Source organism: Phymastichus coffea, unplaced genomic scaffold, assembly GCF_024137745.1.
Source record: "Phymastichus coffea isolate CEN01 unplaced genomic scaffold, Cenicafe_Pcof_1.1 PCOF00024, whole genome shotgun sequence".
NCBI classification, from domain to species: Eukaryota; Metazoa; Arthropoda; class Insecta; order Hymenoptera; family Eulophidae; genus Phymastichus; species Phymastichus coffea.
The window spans coordinates 3,276,809-3,289,654 of NW_026706835.1; the positions used below are offsets into that span (position 1 = coordinate 3,276,809).

Below are 12,846 nucleotides of genomic sequence, written 5' to 3' on the forward strand. Positions count from 1 at the left end.
CACAAAATTATCATTAAAAAATTGAAAAATAAATTTTCATCTAGGAAATGATAAAATAAAATTCACATGTTTCGGCGTTTTTTCATTTTTATGTATTTGGAAAGTAAACTACCCCTAATTCCTATTAATACTATATGAATAGTTGCCGATCATCAATTTTGCTGATTTTCCATATGCTATGATGTTTAAAAATGGGTTAGACAATGACACTGTTAGTCTGTAGGAAAATAAATGTAAGGGCTGAAGACCACCCTCAAAAACTACCCCTAAAACAATATTTCATCAATATTTTCGGTTTATATCAATATTTTTCCACAACAAAAAATTTCAAAAATTCGTTATAAAAAAGTGAATTTAACTATATAGATTTTGTCTCTAGGTGTTGCAACCCCTACGATGTAAAGGGAAAAAACAACCTTTTTGATTAAATTTTTCGCGTAAAAAATCACGAAATTATCATAACAATTAAAAAATAAATTTTCATCTAGAAAATGATAAAATAATATTGACCAACTTCGGAGTTTTTTTCCTTATTCAATATTTCGAGGGTGAACCAACCCTAAACCCTACTACTGCTATATAAATAGTTGCCAATCACCAATTTCACTGATTTTTCATTTGCTATGACGCGTAAAAATTGATGAGAGAATTATACTGTTGTTGTGCTAGAAAAGGAATTTTGGGTCTGAAAACCACCATCAAAAGCCACCCCCAAAATCCTGTTACAGCAATATCTTCGGTATTTATGACTATTTTTCGAAAAAAAAATTTGAAAAAATCTATATAAAAGAGAGACGTAACCATCAAAATAACTCTTCGTTACTTTGATAATAGAGTTAGAATTAATAAAAGAGAAAATAGATACATAAAAATAAAGCGTATTTTCATGCAAAATGGTTGAGCACAAAACTAGAGAGAGAGAGAGAGAAAGAGATAGAGAGAGAAAGAGATAGAGAGAGAGAGAGAGAGAGAGAGAGAGAATAAAATAATCTATAGGCACTTACAAGCACTGGAATCCTCGCAAAAGTCTAGGTGTAACCAGGACTCTTCGTAATACGCATTTACGCAAATTCAATAACAGGTCAAAGGGACAGTTCTGTAAAAATTATGCCTTAGTAAATTACACCGTGTGATTTGTATATTCACGTTTGAGATGTGAGTAAACAAAATACAAGGGCTTATTCTATTTGTCTCTCTATCTCATTTATAAGTTTAGTTTATATTGCAGTATTTTCTCCTATCCTTTTGAAAATGTACAATAAAATATTTATTATTATTCATGTACGTAAAGAGATAGATATAACAAGTGAGACCTTAATCCTTATAATTCTTCATACACAATTCGAAAACGAATTATAATAAAAATTGTTAATAGAATAGAGGTATCCAGCTGTATATATTACAATATCATTCATAATTATTTATTGATTTGATTACAAATTTATTTAGAAGTATCTAATATCATTTAAGAAAAGTCAAATAATATTAAATTTTGAAATAAATAAAGTACATATCGTTTCGACTGAATTAACTGAAATGATTGATAGATATTATCAAAAAAGTCATTTCTACAAATATCACCAATATATTTATTGTACCGAACTGTTTAAATGTAAGAAAAATTTAACAGAATTTCCATCGGTTTCCGCATTCATTGCACAATACAAAAGTCGTCATGGGTTCATCAGCAGATCGTGTTTGCACTTGATTATAAGTACAGTTTCGTTTCTTACATTTACCACATTTCAATAAATCTGTTTTTGTTCCTTGAACCGTAGCTAGTTGAGCATCATTAATAGCTTCTTTTTTGAATTGTTCCCTTAATTGTTTGATTTCATCACTAGCCATTTCCTCTGCTGTCATCACAGCTAGTCTAGCTGGGGTTATTGCACCTACAATGAAGTTAGTTCTCAAAGTAGGATTTTTCGAATCTCTCAAATTAGCAACTCTACTACGTACCTGTTCAATGTCAAAAAATAATAGCATTATTATTATTATTATTATTATTATTATTATTATTATTATTATTATTATTATTATTATTATTATCCGCGCGCGGATGTGGTAACCGCGTATGTGGAGCGAACCCTAATGGCCGATGGGGGAAGCCCGCTCACCACTGACGTGTCAGCGGGGAGAGGGTTGGAGGGAAATAAAATACCTCCCGTGGACCAACTACCACTTACACACGTACACACATACACACACACATACACACACTCACACACACACACACACACACACACACATAAACACACAGACGCGCACATAGGCACAACACAACACACAGACACAAACATAACTTCAGACTCAAGAGATCAAGAGAACCTCAGATCAGGAAGTCCCACCACATCTGAGCACGTCTCCCGGCGTAGCGGACCGGGTAACGGCCAATAGTTATTCTGGCTAGTTGCGATATAAGCACCTTCGGCACGAAGATGACGAATAAGCAATCGTCGCTAGAAATTGGACAAAAAAAAAAAATAACGAGGTAAACCAGGCGGTACCCAATCCGTCCGATGCTTCCGATCCGGTGAGAGCCCGGGTGAGCAACGGCAGTGGCCCAACGGTTTCTGGTGGCGCCACAATAAATCTGTCAATGAAGGATGTACAAACGCTAGGGGAGGGAACCCCGTATCAAAAATCCCAAACGTTAGGGGGTGGGACCCCGCATATAATATCCCAAAACAGGATCGTTGAGCTATTGACCAGGCACCAAGAGACAGTACAAGAGTCAGACCAGCTCATACAGGCGAGCCTCAAAAAGATGCTGGAGATACTTGAAGGGTTCCAAAAAGCAATGGAAAGGCAGAAGAACATTGCACAACCCATCAAAGAAGGCACACCTCAGCTGCAGCAAGCCGTGCAAGAGCTGCAGTACGTGTACAAAAGGCGAGAAGCAGATGGCCAAAAACTTCTGCGCCGGGCGGAAGAAATTCTGAAAAGCGGAGAACAGGCCAAAGCACAACGACCAAAGAGGAAGCCTTCTAGCCCACCGGGTGGGAGCTCACAGCAGGACAAGAAGAGCAGGCCTGCAAAGGGCCTCCAACTGCAAGCAAACGTGCCCAGAATTAGGACCGAAAGTGCAGCGTCCTTTACGACGTGCGATGTTTGGTCCCAAGATGGAAACAAACCTCCATCGTCAGCATCCTCGATATTCGGGGATTCAGAGGATGGCGGTTGGGAACTCAACCCAAGAGACCGCCGCAAGCAACATCAGCTCTTGCAACGCGCACAAAGGAATAGCGCTAACCTAGGTAGGCAAGCGGCACAGGGAATACCCGTATCAGAACGCCAGCAGAAGAAAAAGAAGAAAAAGAAGAAGAACAGAAGGAGAAAGCCGAGACCCCCACAAGATGCGGTAATTATCAAACCCGCACCAGGAAAATCGTTCGCGGATATACTCAAAAGTATTAACGAGGTTACGAAACCTGAGGAGGGACCAAAGATTGATAAGTACAGCAAAACACGGAGTGGAGCTTTGCTGATAAAGTTTAAAGGTAAGACTGGGAGTACCACCGCTGCTGCTAACGCCCTGACAACAGCTGTTAAAGCCACCGGCCAATTAGAAAGCGTACCGGCTACGACCACTGTCAGGGTCTTCGACTTAAACAGCGGAAATACAGTAGAGCAGGTCCAAACAGCAGTAAAAAAGGCCATCCCGGGGTTGGCTGAAGATCCTGTAGTGAAACTCTCGAACCCTAATCAGAGGGAACAGGTGATATCTTTTGTTAACTTACCAGCTAGGAATGCGGTTACTTTCATGAAAATGAAAGTCTTACTCGTAGGCCCCTTTAGCTGCAGGATCAGGCAGTACAATCCCGTAAAACGGTGCTACAAATGCCTTGGGTTCGGGCATACGTCGTACACGTGTAAAGGCCCAGACAGAACAGATTACTGCTACAAATGCGCTGAAATAGGGCATAAGGCAGGAGCTTGCACAAAGGAAGAAAAATGTATTGCCTGCATAGACGCGGGAGTACCAGAAGAGGACACGAAGCACGGTCTGGGAACAGGAAAATGTAAGACCTACCGCGAGGCATGGGGGAAGCCTAACTTTAAGACAGCAAGAAGATGACAAGGGTAGTACAAGGAAACATCCGTCGCTGCCCTGCGACTTTCGCTCTACTACAGGTAATGGTCAAAGAAAAAAAGGTGGACATCGCACTGATAAGCGAAATTGGCACAGCACAAATAGACGGATCGAACTGGATCGCGGATAAGCTGCACAAGGTTGCGGTTTGGATTCCAGAGCCAGACCACCTGACTATAGACGATAGAGGCAATGGGAACGGATTCGCTTGGATCAGAAGCGGCACGATCACCTACGTGAGCTGCTACTTCAGACCTATCACCCCCGGCAAACCAGACAGTATCGACGAATACCTCGACGGAATGGAGGACGTGCTACGAAACATGCAAGGCAGCATTATCCTCGGAGGAGACTTCAACTCTAGTGCCCTGGAATGGGGATCGGCGGAGACCAACTCGAGAGGACAAAAGGTCTTGGATATGGCAGCCAGACTCGGACTGGAGGTGCTGAACGACGGTACAACAACATTCAGAAGAGACAGCCAAAGAGAGACTGTGCCTGATATCTCCTTTGCCTCAGAAGATATAGCAGGATCTATAAATGACTGGGGAGTACTAGATGAATTTAACAATAGCGATCATCACCTTCTCCACTGGCCAATCCCAGCAGAGAAGAAAACAACAGCGTGCCCCTAGATGGAATCTAGCGAAGCTGAACGAAGTAAAGTTCAGATCAGTGATACAGCAAGGAGAAAAAACATTAGCGGAAATGCCGGCGGAAAGTACAGAAGATGCGGAACGCCTCGTGGAAGCAACAATGGAACTCTTCGAGCGTACTTGCGCGGCGTCAATGCCAAGGAAGGACGACAAAAAAGGAAGACCCCCAGTCTACTGGTGGAATAATGAGATCGCGGATCTACGAAGAGAGTGCCAGCGCCTGAGAAGAAGAACTCAACGAGCAAGAAGAGGAAATGATCGGAATGAGATAGAAGCGCGTAAGGTGGACGAGAGAAAAGCAAGAAAGCTACTCGGCCTAGCCATCAAGAAGAGTAAATCATCGCACTGGAGAGCTCTCTGTGCCGAAGTGGATAATGATCCGTGGGGCCTGGGTTACAAAATCGTACTAAAGAAACTCGGAAAGTACGCAAAACCACCATCACGCGACACCGAAGTGATGGACGAAATAGTCGCAACACTATTTCCAGAACACGAAGAGAGGCAGATCCATCAAGTAGAAGTCCAGGCTGACGAGATCCCCTCTTTCACCGAAAGAGAACTGGAAACAGCAGTGAGATCCATGAAGAACCAGAAAGCCCCAGGGCCCGACGGAATCCCTTCTGAAATTCTGAAGCTGGTCAGAGAAATAGCGCCCTACACCTTGTTGCGCATGTACAACGCATGCCTGAAAACAGGGTGTTTTCCAAAAAGGTGGAAAAGGCAGAAACTGGTGCTCATAGGCAAAGGGAAAGGTGACCCAAATAGTGCATCGGGCAATCGTCCTTTGTGCATGCTGGACACAGCGGGCAAAGTGCTAGAAAAGCTCATCAGACCTAGACTTCAGGCAGCTGTATTGGCTGGAGGAGACCTCTCCGAAAGACAATTTGGATTTCGCAGGGGCAAATCCACGGCCGACGCAGTTGCAGTAGTAAGAGAAACGTTTCAGAAAGAAACATAAGAACATAAGAACCAACTTTCGAAGGAGGTTGTACTACTTGCAACTATCGACATCAAGAACGCGTTCAACTCGGCCGCATGGGAAAACATGGTGAGTCCTCTGAGAGATAAATATAACGTCCCCCCCTATCTACGATTATCTCAACGACAGACAGCTCCTATATGAAACCAGAGACGGTATGAGAGTTAAGAAAGTAACCGTTGGAGCCACACAAGGGTCAATCCTGGGACCAGAGCTGTGGAACATATCGTATGATGATATCCTGAGACTGAAACTGCCCGATGGGTGTTACTTGATAGGCTACGCAGACGATATAGCAATCGTCATCACAGGAAGAAACAAGGGGGAAATCCAGTGGAAATTATCCAGCGTAATACGGATACTCAGGAGATGGCTGGATGACCACGGCCTGGATCTTGCGGCTGAAAAGACCGAGCTCATCTTCCTCACAAGGAGGCATAGGGCTACCTTCGATAACATCCAAGAGATGCATGTTGAGGGCCTCGATATCGAGACGAAGGAGCACATTAAATATCTGGGTTTCACCCTAGACTCGAAGATGAGTTTCGGTGAACACATCAGAAAAGCAGCGGATAAGGCATCGGCGGTTACACAATCGCTCAGCCGACTAATGAGAAACGTCGGCGGCTCCAGGGCCAGCAAGAGGAAACTTTTAATGTCAGTCACAGACTCCATCCTACTCTACGGATCGGAGATATAGGGAGAGACACCGCAAAAGGAAGTTTACCGCATAAAAATAGCTCGAGTCCAGCGTAGGGCTGTTCTCAGAATTAGTAGTGCATACCGCACGGTATCAGAGCCTGCGGTATTAGCTATTGCGGGAGTTATCCCAGTAGACTTGCTGGCGTTGGAGCGGAAGACGCTTTACGAAAGAAGACGCGACGCAGAAGGAACTGGCCAAGCCTTGGACAGAGTAAAGATAGCGGCAGAGGAAAGGACTGCAACTGTCGACCAGTGGCAACAGAGGTACGAAGGGGACCACCGAGGCAGGTGGACCGCACGCCTGTTGCCAAAACTTAAAGAGTGGATAGAAAGGGGCCACGGGGAGGTAAACTATTACCTTACCCAACTGATGTCCGGACACGGGTACTTTCGATCTTACCTGTACAAGCAGGGAAAGGTAGCAAGCACTAACTACCTCGGCTGCGGACACGACGTCGACAGTGCAGAACACACTTTCTTCACGTGTGATCTGTGGCAAGCAGAACGACGACTATTAGAGAATAAGATTGGACAATTCACTCCCGAAAACATCGTGGAGTTGATGCTCAAGAAAGAAGAAAACTGGAACGCCGTAGCCAAGTTCGTGGAAACGGTTCTAAGGTTGAAGAAAGGACGTGGACTGGTCGACGATTAAGAAAGAAGAGACCACGCAAGCCTGGAGGCGGGCGTGGGATACCGACGAGTAACCCCGTGAGTGATCTCCGGAAGAAGAGGAAAAGAAAGGAGTAAACGCCATACCAGCGAAGAAAAGGCCACCCTTTGTAATGCGAAAGCGGGTCTAGGGTGGTGTTCTCATGTTTGATGAGAATTGGTAAAAAGAGGAAGGGTTTTAGTGGGTCGTACAAGTAAGGTACAGCCCCACACACCAGTGAGTCTTGCATGGCCACTGACGGTGCGGTTGCGCATTTCCCCCCTCTTCGGAAAAAAAAAAAATTATTATTATTATTATCATCAGTTTGATTAAAATCATATCATATTGAAATTTATATTATCCTACTATTAGAATAAAAATTATTCCTTAAAATCAAAGCTTGTACAAGTTAAAATCGCATAAATTCACAACTATAAATTTATCTGATTTTAACTTCTATAGGGTTGGAAAGTATCAAATTAGTATGTTGGCCCGTGATCAACCCTTTGCCTACGACCAATCAATGATATAAAATACTTATTTTCAGTTTTCTAAGGATGACATGACCCCTGAAATATCGGCTTTCTAAAGATAAAGAAAGTATAAATAGTCTGCAAACTATCATTTTCTGCCAAATGCGTCACATATATATTTCTCTACATGTATAAAATATAATCGGGTATGATTTCTCAGGTATGAAGTTTTTTTGTCTCTTTTTGCCCTTTTTTTACCCTTGCTTTACCTATGACTTTGGCCTTTTTTAGCTTACTATTCTTTCATTTTCTACGTTACTTCGATGTGCCCACTTTTTTCCCCGTTTTTGCCCTTGCTTGAACCTTTTTTATCCTTTTAATATTTTATTATTCTATATAGATTTTTATTTACTTACAATATAGCGCGGTGCAAGTATTATCATTCGTAAAAAATGATGAATAGTTACATAATTTTTTATTTTTTTATTGTCAACATTCATATAAATTTTTACTAGAAGTTGTTATTTCAATATACATGAATAAATAATCGTGTAATATACACGAGACATTTCGAAATAATTCATCAGAATGATAGATCAATTGTTACTCTAAGCGATAAACATGTCGTTACGCACGTTAGGTATGTATACCTGAAATGATTTAGTACAATTTATTTTCAATTCGTTTAATTTAATTACATTTTAACTAAAATTTCAATTTCAAAACATTTTTTTTAATTTCTAATGTTATTAATTCAAGGGATGTAGGCACAGAAAATTTTAAAGATTTTTGGATCAGTACGTAATTAATCAATCGTTAGGCTGTATCGTCTTCAGTTTGTAAAATAAATGACTTAGTCCTATAGTTCAGTACTAAATGATTTATGTATCTTTTTGTTTTATTTATCTTACTTTTACAGACTAATTCTCAACTGGGCTCAGACATTGAGATTATAGTATTTCGTCGTCTGCATAAATTTTGACATAGTCCAAATTTTTTATTTTTATAACAAACGTGTTATCTGTAAGCGCAGAGAATTAGTAATTTTGAATTGAATTGAATTTATTGTTCCAAAAATACAAAGTTCATGGATTATTCCACGTACATTTGGATTTGCCTTAAGAGGTAAACAAGTTACTTGTACATAGGCTGGACACATAAACAAAACTTACATACTACGAACAACAAACTATATTAGAATTATATATAGAATATATATATTTCAATTTTTAACAGTTTTATAATATTTTTATTTTCTAATCGAGTATTATCTCGCTTATTTATATTCAGTAGTATTGTATGGCTGATATAAGCAAACTTACATTCTTATAATTAGGCATTTTGTCTTTATATGTTCACCAGAGTCTGATGACCATTTGTTTGGCGGTACAAAAGTTTCCTGTAAATGCTTTCATATTTCTTGCAAGTACGAATCTTTTAATTTGGTTTAATCTTGCAGAACAGGTTAATCCAACTGCATATGTTATTTTATAATTTGGGAACATATCTCGATGTTGAAAGATCGAATCGCAAAGGCAGTATGGGTACTAGCACTAATTAGTGTAATACCCCGCTCATACTTTGGGTGATAGGAAACGGTAGTGGTCGAATAGACCGATATTTTAAACCTCGACCGCATCCTACACCCGTGCGAAGGCAAGATGGCTGTGTTGTTAGCCCAAATCGACACGTGAGTATTAGAGCTGACCTCCGCACGGCGCGAACGCTACCTGGCAGAATTGGAGCTGCGCACGGACGGAAGCGACATCCAGTAGGCAGCTAGGCTAGGCAGATGGTTGCTGGGTAAGTAGAGCGTCGCTGATTTTGAAGAGACAACGCGTAGTAAACAGGTGACGGAGCGCAGGAGGCGCATCTGACAAGTGTGGCTCGATACAATCTAAGATGAGTTGAAAAACCTCAGCGCAGAGGAGCACAGCTACCATCCTCTGAGACTTATCAATAGGGAGAGAATAACCTTGAAAAATAAGTCAAGGACATTCGCCTGCTTGGATGAGGACTCGGAGATTGAAGCTAGCCTCCAGGAAGAGGATGACGTCTTTCAGAGAGTCCTCCACACCCAGGAACAGGAGGAGGGGGAGAGGAGACGGAGCAACCCGGATCTGAGGTTGCAGGAGTCCTGGACCCAGAAGGAGCCCCAAGGAGTATTATCCTTGGGTGAAGCCTTCCGGAAAATAAAGTACCTGAAGGAGGAAGTCGACCGCAACCGCAAGCTGGTCGACCGGATCCTAGAGACCCTTCAAACTCTCCAGGGCATATAGGTGTGTGCGGAGCGGGAGGCGCAGGACATGCGCCAAAGAATACGATAGCTGGAGGACGGAATGCATGAAATGGCCGATGCAGTCTGTTCGTCCCAGCGTGACTCGATTCAATCGCGCCCCAGGCGCAATGTGGACTTCCAGGACACATTCGCCTGCCACTACGACTCAGAGATTTCGTGAAGCACACCGGCTCCTCCGAGACCCGTCCCCAGGAGAAGTGACATCACCCCATCGGAAGCCCTCTAAAGAGGAGGTGAAGAGGATCTAGAGGATTACGGGAGATCCGCACCAATTCGTATCGGAGATCCTCGAAGGTAACGCGAGGACCTGGTGCGATAACAATAAGCACCAGTGGCTAAGTTACGCCGAATTCGTCGCCGACGCCGGAGAGCGATTCGGCACCAGTACGCAACAGCTACAAAGGCTGTTGCAGGAAGCGCAGAACCGGTTCCAGGGCGAAAATGAATTAGTGAGAGATTTCTCGAAGCCTTTTCAGTGTTCCGCTTGTGGCAAGCTGGGATTCAACCGTAAGTTCTGCCAAGATTGCAACAAGGGAAACGGCAAGGAGACCGAAGAGAAAAGGTCACGCACGAAATAGATGTGGGAAGTGCTCGACTCATTAAACAGAAGTACTACCCAGTTTCTGATAGGATGCAAGAGGAAATGCACGTGCTAGTAAAGGATATGCTGTAAAAAGATGTAATCGACCTAGCGACCAGCTGATGGTCAAGTCCAGTGGTGATGGTAAAGAAGGCTGATGGAAAGTATAGGTTTTGCGGGAATTACCAAAAGGTAAATGCAATAACCAAACTAGATGCCTACCCTTTGCCATATATGACCGACATCCTAAGACGGATAAGGAATGCCAAGTTCATATCCCCGTTTGTACTGCAAACTGATGTTAGTTACAGTAGGATCGGGGCGATCCTCAGGCAGGATGTCGATGGAGAGAAGCATATCTCAATATGCTGTCGGACGCATTGTCTAGGGCCTATGGGGAGGAGGGGACTTAAGCGAGTCCCATAAATAGTCGGCCGGAGACCACTGATGCCTGGTATTTATAGCAATACCAGGAGTTATGCCAAGACCAACACTCACACCTCACATGGGAGGGAGTTGGGGGGGGGGGAGGCTGTATCTCTATCAGCCTGATGAGGACAATGAAGGATCCATCGACAACGAGGAAACGTGGAAGCTTGCAATGCTTAGAAAGAAAAGGCACCAAGTGCTCCAGGAAGTCTATGATGCTCCGACGGCAGGGCATCAAGGACGAGAGCGTAAGTTACTAGGCGCTTTTACTACTGGCCTAAGATGGACCATCAGCTAAGGGAGTACGTAAAGAGTTACTCGGAATGTCAGAAATGCAAGGTAGAACAAAGGGCACCTTGCGGGCTAATGGATCGTAGACAAATGTCATAATCCTGGCAGGTGATGGCCGGTGATATCACTGGTCCGTTCCCCAAAAGCTCTCGAGGTTTTGAGTATGTCCTGGTCTTTATAGACCTTTTTACTCGCTGGGTGGAGTGCGTTGTGATACGCAAAGTAAAGGAATTACAAGAGCGGATTGTCACTAGGTTTGTGGCGCCAGAGGTATTCTTATCGGATAACGGGACCGAGTTTAAGAATCAGGAAGTCGGTTAATACGGTTCGATGAACGGCTACAGCGCGCCTTGACTCCCGTGTACCATCTTCAAGCGAATCCCACAGAGTGAGTAAATAGGACGCTTAAAACCATGATCACGTCGTACGTGAGCCGTGATCATAAAAGCTGGGATGAACACCTGTCAGAGTTTAACTTCGCGTTGAACTCGGCAATTCATAGCACCACCGGATATAGTTCTGCGATGCTCATCTTTGGGCGTCAGCCAGTACCTCCTTTGATCCAGGATCAGCAGACCCTTGAGTGTTCGGAGGGACAAGTTGTAGTGGATTGGGCTGAACATATGGAGAAGCTCCCTAATCTATGGGAGGGGGCCAACTCCAAGTCAAAGTAGGAAGCGGCGCGTCAGGTGGGTTACTATGACCGAAAGAGAAGAATAGTGGTCCTAATATTGTTCCTTACAGCTTTCAATGGTAATTATTTTTATGTCGCTTATGTGATTATTAATTTTAACAAGTTGATGTGTATCGGAAATGTAGCTTTTCAGTAGTTTCAGAGCATATCCCCTTATGCTATGTCTCTCCAATTTATTCAGCAGTATTTGATGATCAACGGTATCAAATGCCTTAGATAGATCTAGATAAGTAGCAATAGTAAGTTTACTTTTGTCTAGGTTCCTGTATATAATATCAGAAATGTAATGCAATGCATTCATTGTACCCCTATTTTTTACAAATCTAAATTGTTTATTCGCTATTATTTTATGTTTTGCAATAAAAGAAAAGTCTTTCATAAATAATCTTTTCTAGTATTTTTGTAATGCTAGATAATAGCGACATAGGCCTGTAATTTGATACGTCCGATTTACTCCTGTTTTATAAATCGGAACCACTTCTGCAGTTTTAAGTTGATCTGGCAGATTGCTTTTTCTATGCATAAATTAATTATATATTCTAAAGGTTCTTTTAGATAATGTATAATACTTTTCAATGTGCTTATATTTATTCCATCAACTCCACCTGCCTTGTTTTTTATTTTCATAACAATTTTTTCACTAGTTGTATTAAATAAATATATAGATGCTATATTGCTTTTTGGTACATGTAGGTTTTCCTTATATGGTTTTTGGATTTTTGAGCTAAGTTCTAGACCTATTTTACAAAAATAGTTATTCATATGGTTTGCTATTTCTGATTCGGTTTTCATTTCTATAATGTTATCTTTTATTATTAAACAGTCATTTCCTTTTTTTTTCCTAATTTATTATTTATTAGGTTCCATAGTTTTTCGGTTGTTACTATAGAATTGAACTTGTTGTTTTTCGAATTTCATTTTGGCATCTTTTATTACTTTACCTAGAGTTTTGGTATATTTTTTATATTTGTCCTAAAGTATCATACTTTTTGGATCCT

General features: G+C 42.0%; 1 protein-coding gene across 1 annotated transcript in view; it reads right to left on the minus strand.

Annotated features, from left to right (window-relative positions):
* Positions 1 to 1,420: 1,420 nt before the first annotated feature.
* LOC131675501 (transcription elongation factor S-II) overlaps positions 1,421 to 12,846 on the minus strand; it is a 159,270-nt gene continuing 147,844 nt past the window's right edge. The window contains exon 4 of the mRNA XM_058954507.1: positions 1,421 to 1,959. Coding sequence (XP_058810490.1) covers positions 1,624 to 1,959 — 336 coding nt within the window. The 3' untranslated portion in view covers positions 1,421 to 1,623. The remainder of the gene's footprint in view (positions 1,960 to 12,846) is intronic.